This window comes from Octopus bimaculoides, chromosome 6 (assembly GCF_046866305.1).
Source record: "Octopus bimaculoides isolate indiv1 chromosome 6, ASM4686630v1, whole genome shotgun sequence".
Classification (NCBI taxonomy): Eukaryota; Metazoa; Mollusca; class Cephalopoda; order Octopoda; family Octopodidae; genus Octopus; species Octopus bimaculoides.
Window position 1 is genome coordinate 55,470,655 of NC_142933.1, and position 21,936 is coordinate 55,492,590.

The 21,936-nt window shown below is 34.4% G+C and overlaps 1 protein-coding gene across 50 annotated transcripts in view; it reads right to left on the bottom strand.

Annotated features, from left to right (window-relative positions):
* Positions 1-21,936, bottom strand: part of LOC106878372 (rho GTPase-activating protein 190) — a 342,913-nt gene that overhangs the window by 141,231 nt on the left and 179,746 nt on the right. For all 50 annotated transcript variants that reach the window (XM_089353931.1, XM_089353908.1, XM_089353914.1 and 47 more), the window contains exons 5-6: positions 6,641-6,853; positions 4,915-5,208 (exon numbers count right to left, since the gene is read on the bottom strand). In XM_089353931.1, the coding sequence (XP_089210057.1) occupies positions 4,915-5,208; positions 6,641-6,853 (507 nt within the window). The remainder of the gene's footprint in view (positions 1-4,914; positions 5,209-6,640; positions 6,854-21,936) is intronic.

Here is a 21,936-nt window from a genome sequence, read left to right on the forward strand (position 1 = left end):
TCAAACTTACACACTCCTATTTTTGCTGAAGTGTTCTGACATGAAATTATCAGAGGCTAACTCTAAATCGAAATAAAAGGAATCTTTGTCTCTCTTTATTTCTTCACTAAATCACCATTGGGTTAAATGAAAATGTTCTCTATGTGGCCTGTGTGTTTTCTGTACTCCGTTTATTATTATTTTTTTGTCTACATTTTGTTTGCAATGTACTGTACCCAGATATGCATCTATATACACAGGTAGATGTAGGTATGTACATACATGTACGTATATATGCATATACTCATTTATTATTTGCATTACATGATCGAACGCACGCGTCATCCCTGTAAGTAATTTTTGAACTATATATATATACATAAATATATACACACACATATATATACATATATATATATGCACACACATATATATACATACATATATACACTATATATACACTATATATATATATATATATATATATATATATATATATATATATATATATATATATATATACATACATATATACACACACACACACATATATATACATATAGATACATATACACATATATATATATACATACACACACATATACAAACATATATATAGATACATACATATATTTACATATATACACACACATACATATACATACATACATATATATACATACACATACATACATATATATATATATGTACACACATATATATCTATACATATATGTATACATATCATCATCATCATCATCATCATCGTTTAACGTCCGCTTTCCATGCTAGCATGGGTTGGACGATTTGACTGAGGACTGGTGAAACCGGATGGCAACACCAGGCTCCAGTCTAATTTGGCAGAGTTTCTACAGCTGGATGCCCTTCCTAACGCCAACCACTCAGAGAGTGTAGTGGGTGCTTTTACGTGTCACCCGCACGAAAACGGCCACGCTCGAAATGGTGTCTTTTATGTGCCACCCGCACAAGCCAGTCCAGGGGCACTGGCAACGATCTCGCTCGAAAATCCTACGGGAGCCAGTCAGGCGGTACTGGCAACGGCCACGCTCAAAATGGTGCATCTCATGTGCCACCCGCACAAGAACCAGTCCAGGGGCACTGGCAACGATCTTACTTGGCTTGCCGGGTCTTCTCACGCACAGCACATTTCCAAAGGTCTCGGTCAGTAGTCATCGCCTCGGTGAGGCCCAATGTACGAAGGTCTTGCCTCACCACCTCAGCCCAGGTCTTCCTGGGCCTACCTCTTCCACGGGTTCCCTCAACTATTAGGGTGTGGCACTTTTTCACGCAGCTATCCTCATCCATTCTCACCACATGTCCATACCAGCGCAATCGTCTCTCTTGCACGCCACAACTGATGCTTCTAATGTTCAGCTTTTCTCTCATATAAAAACATATATACCTATACATATATATGTGTGTATATATATATATATATATATATATATATATACATACACACACACACATTATATATACATATATATCTATACATACATACATACATATATATATACATATTTTTATTTCTGTATATATTAAAATTATCTTGGTTGAAAAACTTCGATAATGCAAATATGTTAATAGTTACCAGGGTAGCAAAAATTTAACAGAAACTGGGATATTATACCTGGCTAAGGGGTAGAAATTCCATGTTAAAGTGTTGTATTTTGAGTTGATATAAAAGAATAATAATAAATGGAGCAAAACGCATATAATCAATAAGTTCCTTTAATTCCTACACATGTTTCAAAAATTATATGCACTCGACTTCAAAGGAATAAGAGATGCTGGTTTATACCTATAATTTTATCTTCAGGGAATCATTTTACAAATGCAAGACTTGTGCTGAATGCTAAGATTATGTACGAGGAATAACACTATATAGCTAAGTTTAAATGACCAGGGAGCTGTTTAGGGAGAGAGGCTATGAACGCTTTACTAAGAGTTTGAATTAAAAGAAGACATAATGCTCCATTTATTATTATTCTTATATATATACATACATACACATATACGTATAAATATATACATATATATTTATATACAAACATATATACATACACATACATGTATAAATATATACATATATATTTATATACAAACATATATACATACACATACATACATATATATATATATATATATATATATATATATATATGTATATATATATATATACATACATACATATATATACATACATATACATACCTATACACATATATATATATATACACATATACATACATGTATACATACATGTATACATACATATATACATGTATACATATAGATATACATATATATACATTCATATATATATATATATATATCTATATATATACACATATACATACATATATAAATATATATATATATATATATATATATATATACATATATATACATATATACATACATGTAATGAATATATCATCATGACTTCACTGTCATTAAAGAATTAAATAAAAGACAAAGCAAAGGTATATAGTAGTCAAAATGTTGGAATCTGATTAACTTCACATCAATTAAAATTGAGAAGTCAAATCCAGGAATTCTCTGAAGTGCTAAGTATATCAGGGAAATTTTATAGTTCTCTTGAATGTAAAATTTCGCTCTTGTCATTCATCTTGACCAATTGCAAGATAATGTTCGGAGAAAAACATGTGGAAATAGGGAATTGTAAATGACTGAATGAATCAGGAGTACCACAAAACCAGCCAACTTTCAAGTGCAGAATGTTTCTGTAATGAGGAAATAGTACATCTGTGAATCGAAGGTTCGAGTGATTGGCAGGTAACTTAATGCTAGTCAGTTTAGGATGTTTATGTATGTAGCCACAGCACTGCTTCATAAGTGGAAGCAATTTTCCACTGTAGGTTTCAACTGATTTTGTTGAGGCTAGTCTTCATGATACGATTTTGGGCATGTTGAGGATGCACAATCATTAAAAGAGATCCTTACCGATGGTAAGGTATGACATTATAATTACTTTGAGGTTTCTAGTTGTATGCTGTTTGTGTTTGGAGTACAAAGAGATGCAGTGTAGTGGTTGTGTCTCTTTGCTGCTATAGGCAACAAGATTTACATAATCCCATTAGAAGATGTTTTTGGCATCTTTCTTTGGAGTCAATGCAAATTTGGCCTCATGCGGATGATGCCAGGGAGCAATGAAAGGTGGTATCATGCATATTTGTCAGTGGAGGTGATGGCAAACAGATCATTAATGTATAGCAAGAAGAGTGTAGGGGAGAAATCTGAACCCTAGGGTAGACTAGAAATAAAAGGAGTCAGTGTGAGCTCGAATAGTACAAAATGTTGTGTATCTGATAGAAAGTAACTATTGCAAATGAAAAGCGAGAGATGAAATACATAAGCAGGCAGTTTAACCAGGAGATTTGTATGCCACATACAGTTGAAAGCCTTGTCGATTTCAAGGGTAACAACATGGTTTTCATCAAATTTCTTCAGAGTGAGGGCTCACTGGTGAGTGACACAAGGGATAAAGCCTTCAGTATAATTGGCTTTACAAAAGTCATACCAGTGGTCACTGCAGGAGAGAGATTCAAGGTGATTCAGAAGGTTGTTGTTAATGACAGTCTTGATTACATCTGAGATGCTGGAAGTATGATAAGATGATAGCTGGCAAGGTTAGAGATAGCTTTTCTTGGGAATGGTACACTTTGTGCCATATTCTCAAAAATCAGTGTCTGTCTATCTATTGAGAGAGAGGGTGAAGGGAGTGACTGAAGAGATTGGTGAGGATAGGGACTAATTAAACAGACAAAAGAAAAAAATATTAGAAGTACATTATAATAATGCTTTAAACTATTACAACGTAAATCTCACAAAGTATCCAAATAACTAATTCTAGTGGTGACCCATAACCCATTTAAAAATCAGCAAACTCTTCAAGTGATAATTTAAGAGAAGATAATTAAAGTAATTTTCTGTTGACTTCTTTGAACTCAAGACTGCAAGCACTCTTACATAGCAGGAAATGAAACTGTGAGTGAACTTGGTTCACAACCCAGTTTGTATACTCAATTGAACCCAACTTGACTTCACTTACATTTGGTATTGTTCTTCAGAAAAGCATAAAGGTTATACACTTTCACTTCCCTCCCCTAGTAATTTGTAGCCTTTCACTTAAGTGCTTAGATAGTGAGTACCTACATTACTTACAGCTGAGAATTGCATCTCCTATGGTGTTTTAAAGCCAAGAACAAAAATGCTATCAAATTATAAAAAATAATGAAACAAAATGAATAAATAGTAAATGGTTTGAACAACTCAAAAACAATTTTCAATATTTAGACAAGAGGTGTCAATCTCTAATTGTGGAGGGAACATGTGGAAGGGGTAGACCCATGGAGACATGGGAAAAAGTGGTGAGAAAGGATCTTCAGACAATGGAACTCACAAAGAGAATGATACGGAACGGTGAATCCCGGTAGTTTGCTGTACTCCAGAAGACATGTCAAGCTAAGTAAAATTGTGGTTGTTCTTGCATACAAGCATGTTCTCTGTACCCTCTCCAGCTGAGCATTCTTAATCTTGTGGGCTCGTGGGTACTGATGCCACGTAAAAGCACCCAGTACACTCTGTAAAGTGACTGGTGTTAGGAAAGGCATCCAGTATTAGAAACAATGCCAAAACAGACATGGAGTCCGAGCAGCTCTTCAGCTGGCCAGCTCCTATCAAACTATTCAACATAGGCAAGCATGGAAAGTAGATGTTAAATAATGATGATTATGATGATGACAATGATGGCGATGATGATAATGATGTTGATGATAAATAAATAACAATAGTGCATGTTTCTATTTAATAAATAGCAAATATAACTTTACCAAAACACAATTGTAACAATCCATTATCAAAAAAGAATAAATCTAACAGTTACTTTACCTTGGATCATTCTGTAAGGCATTTGTTATAATTTTGAGGTCATCTTGTGTCAGTCTAACTGATGGGTTGAGTTCTGTGAAAATCTCAGATTTTTCCCACATTAACTCTTGGAAATCCTGCTTGGCCCGCATTCGCAAATCCACTTGGTGTTGTTCATACACTTCTTCTCGCTCTCGTTCATTCAAACTGTTGTAACATTCTTTGCCAACAAAGTTGATATATGTTTCACTAATTGGCTTGCCTGGCTTAACTTGCTTGTTTTCTTCTAAAAAGTCTTTGAATTTTTTTTTTAATCTGCAAAAGCAATAAATATCTTTTAAGGAAACTATGGGACAAATAATTTACCATAAACTGATGACTTAAACACCAAAGGCTGTTCTTACAATCACATCAGCTATTACTGAGGGAGACCTATCTTTAGAATATGTCCTAGAGACAAGAAATCATGGTCGGTGATGGCTTTGTATGTTTTCCCCATCCAAGCATTAAGTCTATCAGTTCTTCTGTTTTAGTTTAATAACTACAATTTCGCTAGTAAACAATAATCAAATCAACATCTACTTACATAAGAACTAGTTCATATGCCCTCCATATCTACTTTTTCTACACCCAGCAGCCTTCACATGCCTTCCACACATATTCAACCACCTTTACACCTGTTGCTTATCTGGCAACCTTGCATTCACTCTATCACTCAACCACTTTGCATTCAAGATAGAATTGCAAATTATCAATCAATCAATATTGATTACTTATATATTGGCATAGTTTAAGCTGTAAGATGGAGATATAGTCAAGTGAATCAACTTCAGTACAGGCTTGCTAACTTGCTTTGCTAACTGCAGAGAGAGGAAAGGAAAAACTGACTAAGACAGAATTGAAAGTCAGGGATAATAATAAATACCTTTAAGGGAGAACAAATAACTCAGAATATAAACTATAATTGTTTGTTTTAATTATTGCTTTTATTGTTATACATAACATCCCTAATGTTATAGGGGCCAGCAACCATTATCCCCAAGGCTATTGAGACAGCTTTTCATTAATCATCCACCTTATAATAATAATTAGGCATGTGTCCATATGCTGTCATGTTTAATGTTTAACTAAAGAAGTAAATGGCCTTTAATAGTATGTAAACCCTTTAACTAGTCAATCATAAATTCTTTGACCATTTTTGTTTGGCAGCCAAGTAAGGACTGGAAAATTTCAGATAGGTAGGTAATCAACAACTGAAATGAACAATAATACAAAATGTTATAAACAAGAAGCAAAAGAAAGTGAAAAAAAAAAAATCTTCACTGGCTGCCAAATAAAATGACAAAATGCAGAATGCAAAAAGTGAAAGTAATGTCCTAAATTCAAGGATTAACTAAATTAGTGTCTACTGTTTATTTTTAGTACTCACAGATTATCCAAATTCTGGAAACGTTATCCACCAGGAGATAATTTGAACAAAATAAATCATCAAACATACATATCCAAATACTTTTGTTGTGTATAGATGATAAAAAAAAAAAAGTGTTTACATAAGGCTGAAAATGTGGAAGGGTACATAACAGCTTTCTACACAGGGAAGATAATATAGGGAGGGTGGTTAGACATTTATCAAGGACAACATTATTTGTCTAAAACATTGTGTTTTTACTGATAAATACAGATCCAACAAAAACAAACAAAACCAAACATCATGAGTGGATCCACTTGTTATTAAAATTAAACTTACTCTAATTTCTTATGCTGTTCCTGTAAAGCATTGACATGGTTCTTGAATGTCGTCTCTGCTTCAGAAGATTTGAGCAAATCAAATGGTAAGCGCTTATCGTCACTGTCTAACCAATTACAATCCTTCCAAGTTTGACCCTCTCCACACATATTGATAAAAAATTTTGGCATATCTGGATGGCGGAAAATATAGTTCTGACAGGAAATCCAGCTCCTGGTGAAAATGGAAACATACAAAATGAAAATCAAAACATACAAGTATGTAATAAAAAAAAACAGTAACAATCTGAGATGAGAAAACTTTTCAAAAGTGAAAATGGAAATGATTAATGGTTAGGGTAGTCATACTTAACCCTTTTGTTACCATATATTTTAATTAATTTTGAAATTAACATGAATCTAGAAGGCGTTTAGAAAAATATTTCATTAAACTGATGTTTGGTTTCGGGTGGTTGGTATAAAAAAAGTCATTGTTACTGTTAACAGAAGACAAAAGACTGTAATGACTGGAAAATTACACTAATGCTTTTGTCAATGTCCAAAGGACATTTTCAAATTTAAAACAATGGAAAAGAAAATGAAAACAAAAATAGAACAAAAGAAAAACAACACAGGAATCCAATATGTATAGTTTATAAATGTCCCCTGGGTAGTAAATAATAACTAAAAAGGGTGAAAACTTGAAGACAGAAATTAATACTGATATAAACAATTCCTAGCTTTATGTACTTAAAAGTGTGATAAATTTGTTCATCTAGAGTGTTTCATTTTAAGTGAGGCTTGTGGAATACTCGAATGTCATCAAGTATAAGAACTGATTAGAATGTGAGAGTCTGTCTAATTGTGTTGTGGTAGAGTCATATTAGCTACTTAAAACATAAATGCTGGTATATAATTTAGTTTTCTGTTTTTTTGTTTATAGCAAAGTCATATATTTACATCTGGGTCAGTGATACTCTATTTTACAAGTGTGTGTGTGTGTGTGCGTGTGCACGTGCGTGTGTGTGTGTGTGTGTGTGTGTGTGTGTGTGTGTAATGTTTATGCAAGTGCATAGGACTGACATAACTCAGCAGGTAATATACTGGGCAATCAATTCAGAGGGTACAAATTTAAATTCATTGTCACCATTTAATTGCATATTTGTACAAGATTTAAAATGTTATATCCCTCAGCTCATCTGGTTGCTAGGCATAGGTCTCAGAAATTTAGGGGACCTCATCTGCAAAAGATAGCTTCACATCATATCAATGGAAGATTCATCATTTGCTTAGTTAAAACAACAAAACAAGTTTAGTGATCAATTTAGCATGCAAGCAGGAATCCAAAAAACCTCAGTTCTCAATCTCTGCTAGTTCATTATAGTTCTCCAGATAAACAGAGGAGTTTAAAGCTAGCTGCCTGTAGGAACTCATGTATGCTGATGATCTAGTGCTGGTACCATGACACAATGTATCTTGTCTCCTCTGTAAAGTGGTTGGCATTAAGAAAGACATTCCAGTCATAGAAACCAAGCAAAAAATGGAATGTATGAGGGTGATATGTTCCTCTGACCCATCAAGTTGGCCTTTGACAAGTCAACCAACTCTTGCCAGCATGGAAAGTGAATGAAAATGACAAAGAAAAAAAATGAAGTTGTAACCCTTGATCAGCCAGTGTTCAGTGCAGAGTATCTCTCACATTGTAGAGAACATCATACAGAAAAGAGGACACTGAAAAAGAGGTTCATGTCACACACTTCTCATGTCATATCTGTGAGCAATGAAGAGTGAATGTTAAGCTCTCAATAAATCAGATAACCTAACACTAGTTTGAAATATTTCATTTCACCTTACTTTGTTTATATAGTTACAAGTTTGGGCTGCAGTCCATATACTAAAGTGGGATGGACCCTGCAAAGCTAATATGTTCTTTCCTACACACATAATTAAAGCCTTCTGTGGTTATCTACTGGCTTGTTAAGGATTGTGGATAGGATGCTTGGATAAATTCAGTTATGAATATTACTTTTCTCCATTCCTTTGCAAGTGTATTTTGAAGAAATAGCTGAGGTTTTATCTAACTAATATAACCAATAATCAAATTGTATTGCTTAGTGTGTGTGTGTGTGTGTGTGTGTGTGTGTGTGTGTGTGTATGTTTGTTCATGTGTACACATATCTTAAAAGGGGGAAAATATACATGGAAGTAGCTCATAAGTTCATGTGTGTAAAGCAATAGAAATAGATAAGAACTCTCATTGAAGCATTTCAAGTACATGTAAGCTCCATTTAACCCAATCAATTCTTTGCTGTCAGAACTTGAAACCATGGGAATATATATATGTGTATATATATATATATATATATATATATATATATATATATATATATATATATATATATATATATATATATATATAGAGAGAGAGAGAGAGAGAGAGAGAGAGAGAACTGAAAACTCTGAAACACCTTTTATTAATAGATGTAAAAACTTTAAACAACAATAGAATAGGTTGGTTAGGTCAAATGATGCAGATAACCAAAGTTCTTGCAAAGACACTTTGAAAAAATGCGTAATCATCACTAATGCCCAATACCATTGTTGCTTTATACACTGGCATAGGCTGGAGAGGTGAACACTATGACAAATTTATTACCATTACACTGACGATGGTAATGATGCTGCCATCATCAATGGCTGTTAACTGATACAGATAAATGATGCTTGTGTACACCCAGGGCAATTAAGGAAGCTGAATAAGCAGAGTTAAGTGAGTGGAGACAATCTACAGATCCAGTACATCAGTGAAGCCAACACATATAGGTTTTGACACATGTAAATGTAATTGGAGATAGAGTGGGGTGAAGGGAATCTAATAGTTTTATTGAGCAAATTGAACAGTTATTTGCATGACTAAGATGATGTTTGATGATTATGAGGATTTTATATTTCATCATATTGATTACGCTATTTGATAATTTGTCACTCTCTTTTAAATTTGTTTTTTAAATTAAAATCTATATCTTCATCAAAGATGATTAGATATTTTGCTAAATAATAGCCATCTTTGTATTACTAAATATACCTCAGTCATATCACTTTTTACTTTCCTCCAAAGACAAAAACATCCATAATCACCAGAAACTTAATCCATATAATTAATGAACAAATCTTAGAAACCAATATTTATATTAAAATACTAAAGACCTGATAACCATCATAAGCACAAAGAAAAAAAAACGAGACTGTTTGTATCCCAGTTAAAAAAAGAATCAGGTTAAAACTTAGAAATTAAACTAACATTATAAGGAAGAGATTTCTAAAAGTAAAGCTACCAATAATACCAACATAATATTTCGCAAGATGTTCTGTCAAGTTTCAGCAGTGTTTTTCTTAAAATTTTGTTTTATAAATTAAGTAGGGATTATAAAATAAATTCTACAGAGTGGTTTATTATGAAAACTAGCAGAAAGACTACCCTCTGGGCGGTTTTCTGCTAGTTACTTGATATTTTCACATTTGATTACAAATTCTAATAATTTTTTTGATATTTTACGTCTAATTATTTCTTTGTATAATAGTGCTCACTTGCTTAGTAAATATTGCTTTCAATATTTTATTACAATCAATCTCTTTTTTAAACAAACATGAAGATAGTCCAACTCCAGAGGGGGAAGCAGTTTGCTAAGTTTTACCTTCCCCTCAAAGCAACATAGAGATTTCAATTCAGTAGCCCATATGTAAGCTTTGCAGTGTGTGTGTGAGAGAGAGATGGGGAGAGTGAACATTGCAAACAATGAATGAAATGAACATGAAATGAAAAAAATCTTATAAATAAAAGAGCATAACTACAGATGTAACCCCCCACCCGACTTTGTTGCCTCATAACATCCAGAAAAATGGATACTTTTTAACAAAATTTTCTAAAATACTGTTTAGATGTTGTGGCTTCAGATTATATAGGGACTTATGGGAAAGAATTTTTCCGAAGGGGTGGAGAGAGAAGTTTGGGAAAATCCACACAATCTGACTTTTTCCCTCATAATTTCCAGGAAATGGATATCTTTTAATGAAAATTTATACAAATAACTTTCAAATGGCATAGATTATAATTATAAAGAAATTTGTGGGGAAAATTTTTCCAAGGGGATGGGGAGAGGAGTTTCAGATCAGGAAGACCAAATAAATTAGAACTACTCTGTTTTGACAGAGATTTTCCCCATTTCTTTTAAACCACAACCTTTGAAATGATGGGGTGGGGATTGGGGCATCTTTGTATGAAAAAGATAAAAACTTTTTTTCACCCCACCCCTTTTCCATCATACCATTCCGGTTCTATTTCGGCCAATTTTTGTTGCACTTCAAAAACCATGGGAGGAGCCTTTCTGATTAAAAATAAGAAAGAAATTGTCAATATTTTCAGAGGAAAAAGTGAGTACATCCCAAAGCAACCCTCTGAAAATATTTACATTCTTTTTTTTTTTAGACTCAGAAGGCTCCTCCCATGGTTTTTAATAAAAGAGAAAACTGGCCAAAAACAGTCCAGATATTATTGTAAGATTTACAGAGTTCCAAACAGCCATAAATACAAAATCATTTTTTAATGTTTTTTCACAAAAATTATACTGATATATTAAAAAACAGCCAAACCTCCCTTGAATTAGAAAATTACTATTTCTAAATCTCAGAACGTGAGATATTCAGCAACAGTACTTTGCCAACATAACATGGCAGTCCTAGTTTAGGACTAATGTTGCTGTAATTTAGCCCCAGGAAATACCATCTCCAGCTGGCTATACCCAGATATTGTTTTGAGCTGAGTGGGGGTGTTAGATTCCCTTGTTTGAAAAAAAAAATATAAGGACACAGATCATGTTGTATAGCCAGCTGGAGACAATGTCTCCTGAGGCTAAATTACAGCAACATTAGTCCTAAACCAGGACTGCCATGTTATGTTGGCAAACAATCTCCTTTGAATTGTTCATCTTTTTCTCTGAAAATATTTACAATTTTTTATCTAAGAATTTTTTTTTTTACCAAAAAAGCTCCATCCATGGTTTTGAAAAAAATGGCCAAAGTCAGTCCTGATAGTTATTATTGTAAGGCTTATAACATTCTAATTAGTCATAATAACAAAATCCCTTCTTAATTAAAAAAAAAAAATTATACCAGTATATTAAAAAAATATCATTTTATCAAAAATATTCATTTAACAAACTTCAGAAACTGATAATATTCTTGAAATTGTGCCTTGTATCAAAAGTTATATAGCTATTAATAAATTATCATTAATGAAAATAGAGGTGAAAGAGAGTGAGTGACTGTTGCAAATGAAAACAGAAAATGTCGCTTGCAACGAATTAATATTGTTTACTATTAAACATTAAAATCTACTTCACAGTGAATGCAATGAATGTTTAAATTTGTGAAAAATTAGATGCACTGAATGCAACAAATATTTAAATTTATGAAAAATTGGAGTTCAAAAATTCAATAAACTTCAGAAATCGAAATTATAGGAAATTTCTTAGAACATGAATTTATAAAAATATTTCCAGATGGTCAAGCCTTTAATAATTGTTTTCTTTTAGTACTTTTGATAACTGTTACATACCTAATTAATAAGCAGCTTTCTCCATTATAATCTGTAATCTGTATAAGTAAGATGCTGACAAAACAATATGGCTGTCAGACAATAAACTGTTAAGGGAGGTAAAATTACTGATTACATTGGCAACTGGTGCCTTCTAAGCTGGAAATCATAATAATCTTAGCCCGTGGCATGTGTAAGGACTTTCGAGCGAGATCGTTGCCAGTGCCCCTGGACTGGCTCTTGTGCGGGTGGCACATAAAATACACCATTTTGAGCGTGGCCATTGCCAGTACCGCCTGACTGGCCTTCGTGCCGGTGGTACGTAAAAGCACCCACTACACTCTCGGAGTGGTTGGCGTTAGGAAGGGCATCCAGCTGTAGAAATTCTGCCAAATCAGATTGGGGCCTGGTGTAGCCATCTGGTTTCACCAGTCCTCAGTCAAATCGTCCAACCCATGCTAGCATGGAAAGCGGATGTTAAATGATGATGATGATGATTATACAATATTTTAGCCAATGGCAGGTCTGAATGTAACTTCTACTTTTTTAGATTTTGTCTGTTTCTCTACTCTTCTGAGTGTGGCACAGTGGAAAAGTACTCATGTAAATGGTACATTGTTGGGAGGAGAGAAGGGGAAAACAAAAAGAATGCTGACAGAATACAAGGTAAAAACCACACAGTGAATCACTTAATATTTTTTCTTATAGTGCCTTCATGATCCTAAGCATAACATATTGATGTGTCTTCTGTTAAACACAATTTATGGCATTATATTGCTAAGCACTTTTGCAGATTTGATTTTTTTTTTTAATATCTATGAACTTTTTTCCACAGTGTAGATGACTGAGGCATAGACCACTGCCATTACCCCACCCCTTACTGGTATGGGTTGGATGAGGTGGTATTAATTGGCTGGATGTCATTCCTGATGTCCACAACTCTCACTTCAAAAGAAGTGAGGGTTGTGGGCATCAGAGACACATGATAGTCTTCCACACAATATCTCTACTAAATTTCACTCAAAGTACATAGGTTGATTGAAGCTGAAAGCTAATGGTTGTAAAGCAAACAACTTCACTACAGTAATACTTTTAGAATTTTTTTTTAGAGATGAACCTGTGGTGATCAAATATTTTATTTCAGGTTTTGTAAATAGATCAGTGTATGCATGTAAATATTAAATAAATGTCTCATCTCCTAAGATGAAGTTAAAAATCTGAAAAATTATAATCTTATTAATGATTCTCTTAAACATTTAACGTCTCCCCAAAGTTTGATACCTTTTAATAATATGGAAGGCTAAATCTTGTCACTGAATGACAAGAATTGCATTGTCTTTGGCATATTACTAACACACATTTTATCAACTCCTGAAGAATGAAATGGCCAAAGTTGACCCTGACTAGAATTAGTGTAAATTCAGAATATGGAGATACATGTTAAATATTTTAAGGTATTTACTGCCATTCCACTGACTTAATATGAAAACTTGAGAAGGTTAAACACAACTGTGATGGCCAATTTTGTACAAGAGGGAGTGAGCAGAGTTGATGGAAGCACTCCTTTCATATTAGTGGCATTCATTTAATTGACTACTATGAGATAAAAAGGCAGAACAGATCACTTTAGTATAATTGAGCATAGAACAGTGAGGTCCTGACTGAATAAGGCATCATAATATATCATAGCTGGGTTAAAAATTCTTTTGATAACACTGATGTGTTCTATACAGATTGATAATCATATGCTTAATTAAGCACAAGCCTATTTATTGAGAGAGAGAGAGAGAGAGAGAGAGAGAGAGAGAGAGAGAGAGAGAGAGAGAGATACAGTTGACTGCATTGACTCCCAATATATTAGTAGTATTTGTTTTATGGAAGAGAGACTGGGGGTGGGTGAGAGAGGCAGCAGAAACTACTATGACAGGATTTGTAACAAAGAGAAGTGAAATATCTAGCAACATACAGCAAGTTTCCAGGCCACTACTCTACTTTCACAGTCATCTTCAACAAACTCTTCAAATAAACAATATTTACTGAAAATATCCCATTAGATAAAGTATTTCAAGAGTATGTTTAAAGTTACCTTAGTTGAGGAAATACTCAGCTGGCTGCTATTATATCAATAAACCAAATAATTTACAAACCAGACACTGTCTTATAAAAGGACACACTAGATAATCTCTAGAGTACACTATTCTAGACAAAAAAAAAAAAAAAGGTCATAGTTTGAATGACTTTTTATCATAGGTCAGCTTGCTATATCACAGCTGATCTGGGCCAACTCTGTAGTTTATTTGAACCTAGGAAGCAATACTACTGCAATCATAAGTAGAAAAATTAACCATAACTTGTTGATGTTGAACTCTATGTTAGCCTCAAACAGAACTATGATTAAATGCATTCCAGCTTTATTTAATCCTGACTGTATTATGCAAGATGCCTTTTCCTCTTTTCAGCTTTAAGATGGTAGAATGTAATTTGAGGGATATTTGGTTGTTATTTCTTGTAAGCTGACAAGCTCATATGAATTGATAGTAATCTGGACAATTTCTGTTACTTGGACTTTAAGTACACTTGGGATTGTTGGATAGCTGGGGCTAACTAAACAACCATGGGATAGATAATTTAAGGTGGTGGAAAATGGGGAAGAATAAGATGAGGGAGTAAAAGAAACAGTTCATGGGTGAGGAACAGAAGGCAGAGAGAAGGGGAACAGAAGGAATAAAAATGGAAAGGAGTAGAAGGGGAAGAAGAAAGAAGTGTCTTGTTAATAACAAATGTAGAGATTTAACCCTCCCTGTATCCCCACCTCTCTCACACACTGAGCTAATAAATAAAATAAAAAGCAAACCAACAAAAGGTGAACAAATCTGATGTAGCATGCTGTCAATAGAATATTTAGTTTGGTTTGCTCCTATGCATCAACTCCACAGTACAATGATATCACATGTTCAGATGAATTAAAGATGAAAATTACACTTCAGAATTCATGACTGTTTGCTAAGCAACTTACCCCTTACTTATTCAGCACATCATATTTATCCACTATATTTTCACAGGCTACAAGTGCCACATTTTTAACTGTTTGGATGATGTAGTACCAATATTTTATTTTATAACAGGTAGAATTTTGGCTCTTGTATGTTTAAAGATGGTTTTTGTTAACTTTAAATTAAAAGATTTAATATATAATGTAACCCCTTTGCTATCAACATATGAGACCATCTTCAATTCTTAATACCAAATCTCTTACTTTCACAGTGTTCATATTTAAGTTATACATTAACTGATTCATAATTTTATGTTAAGAATGGTTTTTTATTAAATTTGTTCAAAGCATCAATTCAAGTAAGAAAAAGTTATTTCACAAAGTAAGTCTCTATTCTTGGTTAATTTCAAAATGAACTAAAACATGCAAACAGTGTACTTCATTAGAAATATTAAAGACAGTTTATTCTAGACATATCTCCTAGTGTGTGTCGTACATGAGTGTGTGTGTGGCTGTGTGATTAAGTCAGCTTTCCGACCATATGATCTTCGGTTCAGTCCCATTATGCAGTATTTTGGGTCAACCAAAACTTAGTGGATGAATATATTAGACAGACCACTGCAAGAAGCCTTTTGTGTGTGTGGAGGGGGTAACTGTATGACTTTGTGTTTATCTCCTATTACCACCCGATAACTGATGTTGGTTTATTTACACTCTTGTAACATAGAAGTTTGGCAAAAGGAACCAATAAAATAAGTACTAGGTTTAAAATATAAGTATGGCAGTTGATTTTTGGACTAAACCCTACAAAGTGGTGCCCCAGCATGACCGCAATCCAATGATTCAGGTATAATATAAAAGATTTATGTATATGTGTGTGTGTGTGTTTGTATATGGCTGCACAACTATGTATATGCATGTGTGTGTGTGTGTGTGTGTGTGCATATATACATCTTTATTAGTTTTTATCTTTTACTTCTTAGTCATTGGACTGTGACCATGCTGGGACACCACCTTGAAGGGTTTCAGCTAAACAGACTGACCACAGTACTTACTTTTTTAAAGCTTGGCACTTATAATACCAGACTCTTTTACCAAACTGCTAAGTGTGTATGTGTTTGTATATGGCTGCACAAATATGTATATGCGTGTGTGTGTGTGTGTGTTGAAGTCTGTATTGCATTGTGTTGACAGACTTGCACTTAAAATTCATGACTTTTTAATCAAATCTTGTTAGTTACAAAGGTGACAACACTACCTACTTATCTTTCACACACACTCTCTCTCTTGCACTGTATTTCTTTCTCAACAACTTTTCTCCTCCTCTCTTTCCCCTCTCTACACAGCTATTGTTACAGACAGACAGAGTTTATCTTTTCTTTTATAATATAAGATTGATACTTGAAGCATATAATCAAAAATAATGATAAAAGAAAAGGTGTTAAAGAATTCCTGCATTGACATCAAAGCTCTGATTCAACATCAGAGAGTAAGAAGAGTGGATTTTGTATTTGTGTAAAGTACTTGTGTATTACAGCTGTAATATTACAATTACTTTTACTTTTTGAACAGAATTAAAAGCCTTTTTGAATTCCCCTTTCATTTTCCCTTAGAATCTGTTTAGCAGTAGGTCAGAGGTGATTTGAAATTTGCCTGTTTTGTATTTATAGTCTGAGCAGCAACAGGAAGTCTAGACTGCCAGTCAGTTAGTTAGTTCTTTGGAATTGGAATTATTTATGACTTTTTCCAAATAGATGTAAGTAAAAGTGTTCAAAAGCACAATGACAGATATCAAGGCCCTAATGTTTTGTTAGCTTTAAGGGAATTTAATGCATTTTCTTACATGATGCAGGTCTGCAAATCTCCCCCAAAAGAGTAAAAAATGCATAGGCTTCTACCTAAATGATCCTCCTCACCAGAAAAAAAAAAAAAAAAATCTGAGTACATTTACCTTTGTCAGTATTGAGAGCTATAGAGAGGACTATAATAACAATGCAATATATAGTCCTCAATACAAAAACTACTTCTCTGAAATAAGAGGGTTATTTGCATTTTTTGTGACTTTGGCCAGTTGTTTTAGTACAGTTTATCTATGAAAGCATGAACTTATTAATATCCTCACCTCACTAGATTAGCCATAACAAATTAAATCATCCATATACAAGTCTTTATTGAGCCTTTACAACATTTTATCAGTAACATGAAGAAACTTAGCTCATATCATGCCATTGCTTTATGTTAATTCAATTTCCTAGATTAGCACATTAAACTGATATGTTACTTATCTCAGTTACTACAACGTTAAATTAGTGGAACATACATCCCTACTTTAATGAGATGATATATAGCCAGAAATAGCTCCATCAGAATTTAAGCTAAGAGTCATCAATTATTTAACTGTCACTTCAAAATTCCTGTCCATTCAGCACATATTTACTCTTCTTTTGCTATCTCTTACCTATTTTATTGATGCTGAAGCAATAGAATAGTTATATGTCTATTTATGTGGGATTTGAACTTCTAAACCATAGGCTTCCAACTTGCCAGATGTTCTAAACCATGCATACTAACTCAACTGTTGCATCTTGTTGTAACTTGTATAGCTTCAGTTGCAAGAAAGCCAGCGCAGTGAGAGGTTGTGTGTCGTTCTCTCTATGTAAGTATAATCATTTTGTGTAATGAAACTAGTGCATCATGTGGTACACGATGTGGGTAGTTAACATTTTTATCATTCTGAGCATCGTGAGCTATATATGGTCACAACCAGTGTGCACCAATTATGGTACACGATGTAATGGAAATCATTTCATACTGAGCATTGTGCACCACATATGGTCACGACTACTGTGCATCTAGAATTGTTCTTTCATCATCATCATCATTTAACGTCCGCTTTCCATGCTAGCATGGGTTGGACGATTTGACTGAGGACTGGTGAACCAGATGGCTACACCAGGCTCCAGAGTTTCTATAGCTGGATGCCCTTCCTAACGCCAACCACTCCGAGAGTGTAGTGGGTGCTTTTACGTGCCACCGATACAAAGGCCAGTCAGGCAGTACTGGCAATGGCCATGCTCAAAATGGTGTATTTTATGTGCCACCTGCACAGGAGCCAGTCGCTCAAATGTCTTTACACGTGCCACTGGCACAAGTGTCAGGAAAGTGAAGCTGGGCACAGATGCCATCACGATTTCACTTTCGCTTGCCCCAACAGGTCTTCGCAAGCTGAGTTTCGTGTCCAATGAAGGAGATGACATTGGCATGGGTGCCAGTCATCGAATTTAATTCGATTTCGATTTCACTTGCCTCAACAGGTCTTCGCAAGTGGAGTTTAGTGTCCAATGAAGGAAAGGTATGCATAAGTGGGCTGGCTGCACCCCTGGCAGAGGCCTTGGATTTAGGTCTCACTTGGCTTGTCGGGTCTTCTCACGCACAGCATATTTCCAAAGGTCTCGGTCAGAAGTCATTGCCTCAGTGAGGCCCAATGTTCGAAGGTCGTGCCTCACCACCTCATTCCAGGTCTTCCTGGGCCTACCTCTTCCACAGGTTCCCTCCACTACTAGGGTGTGGCACTTTTTCACACAGCTATCCTCATCCATTGTCGCCACATGACCGTACCAGCGCAGTTGTCTCTCTTGCACAGCACAACTGATGCTTCTTAAGTTCAACTTTTCTCTCAAGGTACTTACACTGTTTAGTATGCACACTGACATTACACATTCCTTGTGAGCCTACGCATCTCTTCAGCAGTCACGGCCCATGTTTCACTGCCATGAAGCATGGCTGTTCGTACACATGCATCATACAGTCTGCCTTTTACTCTGAGAGAGAGACCCTTTGTCACCAGCAGAGGTAAGAGCTCTCTGAACTTTGCCCAGGCTGGCTATGTGAAATCATATGTTTAGAATTCATCATTTGCATGTAAATTTATATAAATTTTCTTATTTCAGAGCCATGAATCCATCATCATTTTATGGGAAATCTACCAGTAAGCAAGATGATAGTAAACAGGGAGCAGATGAGATTGATTCAGATGATTGTGATGTGGCACATAATGAAACCACTGAGTGTCATAGATTACAATACCGCTAAAATTGGGGTTGATAAATCTGACCAAATGACTTGTTATATCTCCATCTTCAGAAAAAGTATCAAGTGGTACAGAAAACACAGTCTTGGACTACTGTTAGGAACATCAATGGTGAATGCCTGGGTGATATATAACCAATTTTTCCAGCAGAGAGAGAGAAAAAGATGTCTATTCTTGAATTCAAAGATAGCGTTCTCAAGTCTCTCATTTGTGGAATCACCCAAAAGAAATTGAAACCAGGCCCAAAAAAGTCTGATGTTTCTGGAAAGCACAAATCTCACAACCTTATTGAAGCTGATGGGCCAAAAAAATAAAACAAGAAGATGTCAAGGTTGTTACAATCAAATTGCCCAAACGGAAGGGAGCAAAATTGCACGAGTCAAAGCTGTGACACCTGCGATGAGAAGCCATCTCTTTGTATAACATGCTTCAACTTGCAGCATTCCAACTAGTCAGGAAATAAATAAAATATGCTAAGGATGTCCGTTGCTAATTTGATAAAGGATAAGTTTATTCTATAACTTTTTTGGATCTATATTTTTTTATGTGCTTTTTCTTATTAATTATTTTACTTTATTATTATTTATAAGTTTTGATAATGAAACAGGAATATATGTTATAAATTTGCAAAATCTAGTTATTATCCTTCATTTCTAAATCATAAATCATGTATAATAACAACTGAGTTCATTAAAATATAAGTTTAAAAATTTTTTTAAAATTTATACTGTGTACCAATAGTGGTACACAATGCAGGTTGGGACAGTTGCCTATGTACCATATATAGCGCACGATGTGGTTAAAGTGTTAAATATTAGTGAGCTGCCAAGATTTTTGAAATAAAATATTAGACATCATAAAAACTAATTTGAGAGAGAAAAGAGAAACAAGGGTTATTAACAGGATCCAAAACACATAACTATCACCTGTTAGATGACAGTGTAACTAATTACGTTAAAAATAACTTAAATAAATATGGGGCTCAGATACTATCAGTGGACATGCTTCTGTTTCAAATTGGTTCTTGCAAAATATCAAATAATCTATATGTATAAAAATGAGAATGTGTGTCTGTCTGTGTGTGTGAATCCCTAAAACTCGAGAACTACGCAACCAATTTCATTCAAATTTTACAGATGCCTTACTTAGGGTTCCAGTTGTGTTTTAGTCAAAAAAATTTTTTAACTTCTTGCAAAGTTCGAGCCCACGGCAACATAATATCTCCTCCACTATTTAAGTATTACGTGTCAAAAGTGAAACAAAAACACTCATGTCAAATACTTTCACTTTAAAAATGAAACTATTCTACTAACTGAAACAATCACATTTCGATACTGTAATGACAGATACTTTCAGAGAGAGAGAAAGAGAGATGTATATGTATACATATACATGTATATGTACACGTATATGCATAGATATATATATATATATATATAGATATAGATCTATATCTATATGCATACATGTATATGTATACATATGTGTAGATGTATATATATATATATATATATATATATATAGATGTACATGTAATATGTACACATATATACATGCATACAGATATCTATACATATATACATCCATCACACACATACACATAAACACACACATTAGTCATTTGTTTTCTTATCCAAAACTACGTCAAAAGTACTGAACGGATCTTTATGAAATTTGGAAATTATATTCTATGCATAACGGCCATAACTCCCATGAAAATTCATATATTTTTGATGTTGATGAAATTTTAACCTGAACATAACAGATGAGCATTATTTGTAATTCAACGGTACAACAGTGTAAGACTACCCTTTCAGATATACTTACATTGTGATTTCTGCAATGTGGTGCATAAATTGTCAAGTAAATGAGACGCATCTTTGCCTCCACTGATTCACTTGCAAAGTGTTGAGTAAAATTATTTCGTTGCAGACCTCCTTTGAGTCTTTTTATTATCACTGCGACACACATAGTCCCCAGTTGGTAACATTGATTTCAAGGCCTTCCTAGATGAGAGACTGGCATTCCACTTAATGTCTATGTTCCATGCTGGCATGGATTGGAGAGTTATTAATGTAGAAATATGGTATCGTAGCTACTAACAGTTGAGGGTTGCGTAGTCTAGACGCGTTTCTAGATTTCATTATTCTCTTTAACCTGGGCAAAGCCGGGTATTTCTGCTAGTTTATAATAACTGTAATAAATATTTTCTTTTTAAAGAAAAAAACTTTATCTTTCATCAAATACAGTAATTATAAGGCTCCAACCTCTCATTATACTGCTGGACACCTACTGGAATTACTATTGGTGGAGAGGAGTAACTGGAGAAATGCTCACACAGGCCCAATGTTCAAAAGTCATGCTTCACCACCTCATCCCATGTCTTCCTAGGTCTCCCTCTTTCACGGGTTACTTCCACTGTTAGGGAGTGATACTTCCTCACACAGCTCTCCTCATCCATACATAGCATATAACCATACCAGCGCAGTTGTCTCTCCTGCACACCACATCTGATGCGTCTTATGTCTAACATTTCTCTCAGGGCGCTTACACTCTGTCATGTGTGCACACTGACATTACACATCCAGCGGATTATACTAGCTTCATTTCTTTCAAGCCTACGCAGTCAAAGCTCATGTTTCA